At 43.2% G+C, this 2,577-nt stretch overlaps 1 protein-coding gene across 1 annotated transcript; it reads right to left on the bottom strand.

The window, feature by feature from the left end:
* Positions 1-347: 347 nt before the first annotated feature.
* Positions 348-2,577, bottom strand: LOC148584943 (uncharacterized). Its single transcript, XM_088517603.1, has 2 exons — positions 1,977-2,577; positions 348-1,186 (listed from the first exon to the last, which is right to left on the bottom strand). The coding sequence occupies exons 1-2, from the start codon at positions 2,575-2,577 to the stop codon at positions 348-350; spliced, it is 1,440 nt and encodes a 479-aa protein (XP_088373729.1).

Consider the following 2,577-nt stretch of genomic DNA (forward strand, 5'->3'; position numbering starts at 1 on the left):
ATGAAATAATCCACAACTACAATTGCAAACCGAACACCCCCTTTTCCACGAGGTAATTGTCCCACTATATCTACCCCCCATTGCGAGAATGGCCATGGTGAGGAGACCTAGCTTAACTCCTCCGAGGGTTGCTTGGTAATGTTAGCGAAATGTTGGCATTTGTCGCAATTTCTGACCATTTCCACCGAGTCCCGGGTCATATTAGGCCAATAAAAGCCTGCTCGGACTACCTTATGTGCCAACATTCTTGCGCCTGAATGACTCTTATAGATACCTTCATGAATCTCATGAAGGATGTAATTACCTTCTTCTTTGGAGACGCACTTCAGAAGTGGTAACATGAAACCTCATTTGTATAAGGTTCCATTTACCATGGTAAATCTTGCAGCTTTTTTCCTTAGGTAGATAGTCGACTTCTTTTCTGATGGGAGAATTTCTCTCTCCAAATATTCCACCACTTCCTTTGGCCAATCGGGTACTGCCTCTACTGTCGAGATCGGGACCACCTCGGTTATGGCAGGTTGGGATAAAATTTGGACTATTTCTTCAGATTCTCCCATGGGTTCCCATGTCAATGCCATCCGAGCGAGATGGTCCGCTCTTTCGTTTTCCCTTGGAATTTTTACAATGCAGAACCTTTTGAAAGAACCTTGCAAATCCTGTACTTTTGACAAGTACAGCTTCATTTTGTCTCCCTTGGCTTCGAACTCCCCTTGGATATGTCCGACAATCACTTGATAGTTGCTTCGTAGCTCAATAAATTCGGATCCCATCTCTTGGGCCAAGCCAAGTCTAGCTATTACGGCTTCGTATTCGACTTCATTGTTGGTAGTTCTGAACTCCAACTTTATGGAACTGTGCAGCTCTTCACCTTCTGGGGTGATTACTATCACTCCAGCTCTACCATGCTTTCTTATGGATGACCCATCAACATAAACTACCCAAGTCTCGTCCCTCGGCCATTGTTCTGTATCTGGCAGATTAGTAAATTCTGCTAGAAAGTCTGCCAATGCCTGACCCTTGATGGAGTTCCGAGGGAGGAATTCAATGTCAAACTCTCCAAGTTCGATTGCCCAATTAGCCAATCTCCCGGATAAGTCTAGCTTGCGAAGCATTTTTTTGAGAGGGTATTCGGTGAGAACCCTTATCTTGTCAGCTTGGAAGTATGGCCGGCGTTTCCTTGATGCTATGGTAAGAACAAAGGCAAGCTTTTCCACTTGGGGTTATCTCTCCTCGGCCTCTTTTAATGCTTGGTTGATAAAGTATACAGGCTTTTGTATCCCTTCCTCTTCTTGTACAAGGGCTGCACTTACTGCCATTGGAGAGACATCTAAGTACAGATACAATGCTTCTCCAGGGACAATTTAACTTAGCAAAGGTGGGTTGACTAAATATTTATTCAGTTCCTCAAAAGCTTTTTCACATTCCTCAGACTATTCAAAGGCCTTTCTCAAGATTATGAAGAATGGCAAACACTTGTCGGTTGACCAAGAAATGAATCGGTTAAGTGCTGCTATCCTACCTGTTAATTGTTGGAGCTGCTTCATATTCTTTGGGGACTGCATATCCAAAACTGCCTAGATCTTTTCTGGATTAGCTTCAATTCCTCGATTTGACACCATATAGCAGAGGAACTTTCCAGAGGAAACCCCAAATGCATGCTTCGTAGGATTCAACTTGATTCCATATTTCTTCAACGTTTCGAATGTTTCATGCAGGTTAGCTGTGTGGTTCTGTGGTAACACGCTTTTGACTAGCATGTCATCCATGTAAACTTTCATGTTTCGCCCGATCTACACTCGGAACATCTTGTTTATCAGTCTCTGGTATGTTGCCCATGCATTTTTCAATCCAAAGGGCATGACCTTATAACAGTACAGGCCTCAGTTTGTAATAAACGTAGTCTTTTCTCTATCTTCTGGATGCATGTAGATCTTGTTGTAATAAAAAAAAAGCATCCATAAAGCTGAGCAAACCATATCCAGATGTTGAGTCAACCAATGCATCAATGCGGGGCAGAGGAAAGCTATCTTTCGAACAAGCTTTGTTAAGGTCGGTGAAGTCTACACATATTCTCCACTTCTCATTTGAGTTCTTGATCAATACTACATTGGCTAACCAATTGGGATAGTGCACTTCTTCAATAAATCGAGCTCTAAGCAACTTCTCCACCTCTTCGGCTATTGCCATATTTCGCTCAGGAGAAAATTTTCTTCTCTTTTGCTTCACCAGTTTCATACTCAAGTCCACATTGAGTTGGTGAAGTATGTCTTTAGGGTTAATGCCCGGCATGTCTTCATATGTCCATGCAAATACTTCTAGGTTCTTCTTTAGAAAAGTGACGAAGCCTTCTCGGACCTCCGAGGAGAGTTGAGATCCAATCTTCACCACTTTGCCGTTTGCTACCATCACATCTTCTAGTAGCTTGGCAGGTTCGCCTTCCTTTCTGCTACCCACGGTTCTAACTGTTAAAGGTGTGGCTTCTAAAGGCCTGTTTAGGGAAGTGATGTAACACTTCCTTGCTGTAGTCTGGTCACGCTTGACCTCTCTGACTCCTTCTTCTGTCGGGAACTTCAT

Source organism: Corylus avellana, chromosome 6 (assembly GCF_965113065.1).
Source record: "Corylus avellana chromosome 6, dhCorAvel1.hap1.2, whole genome shotgun sequence".
NCBI classification, from domain to species: Eukaryota; Viridiplantae; Streptophyta; class Magnoliopsida; order Fagales; family Betulaceae; genus Corylus; species Corylus avellana.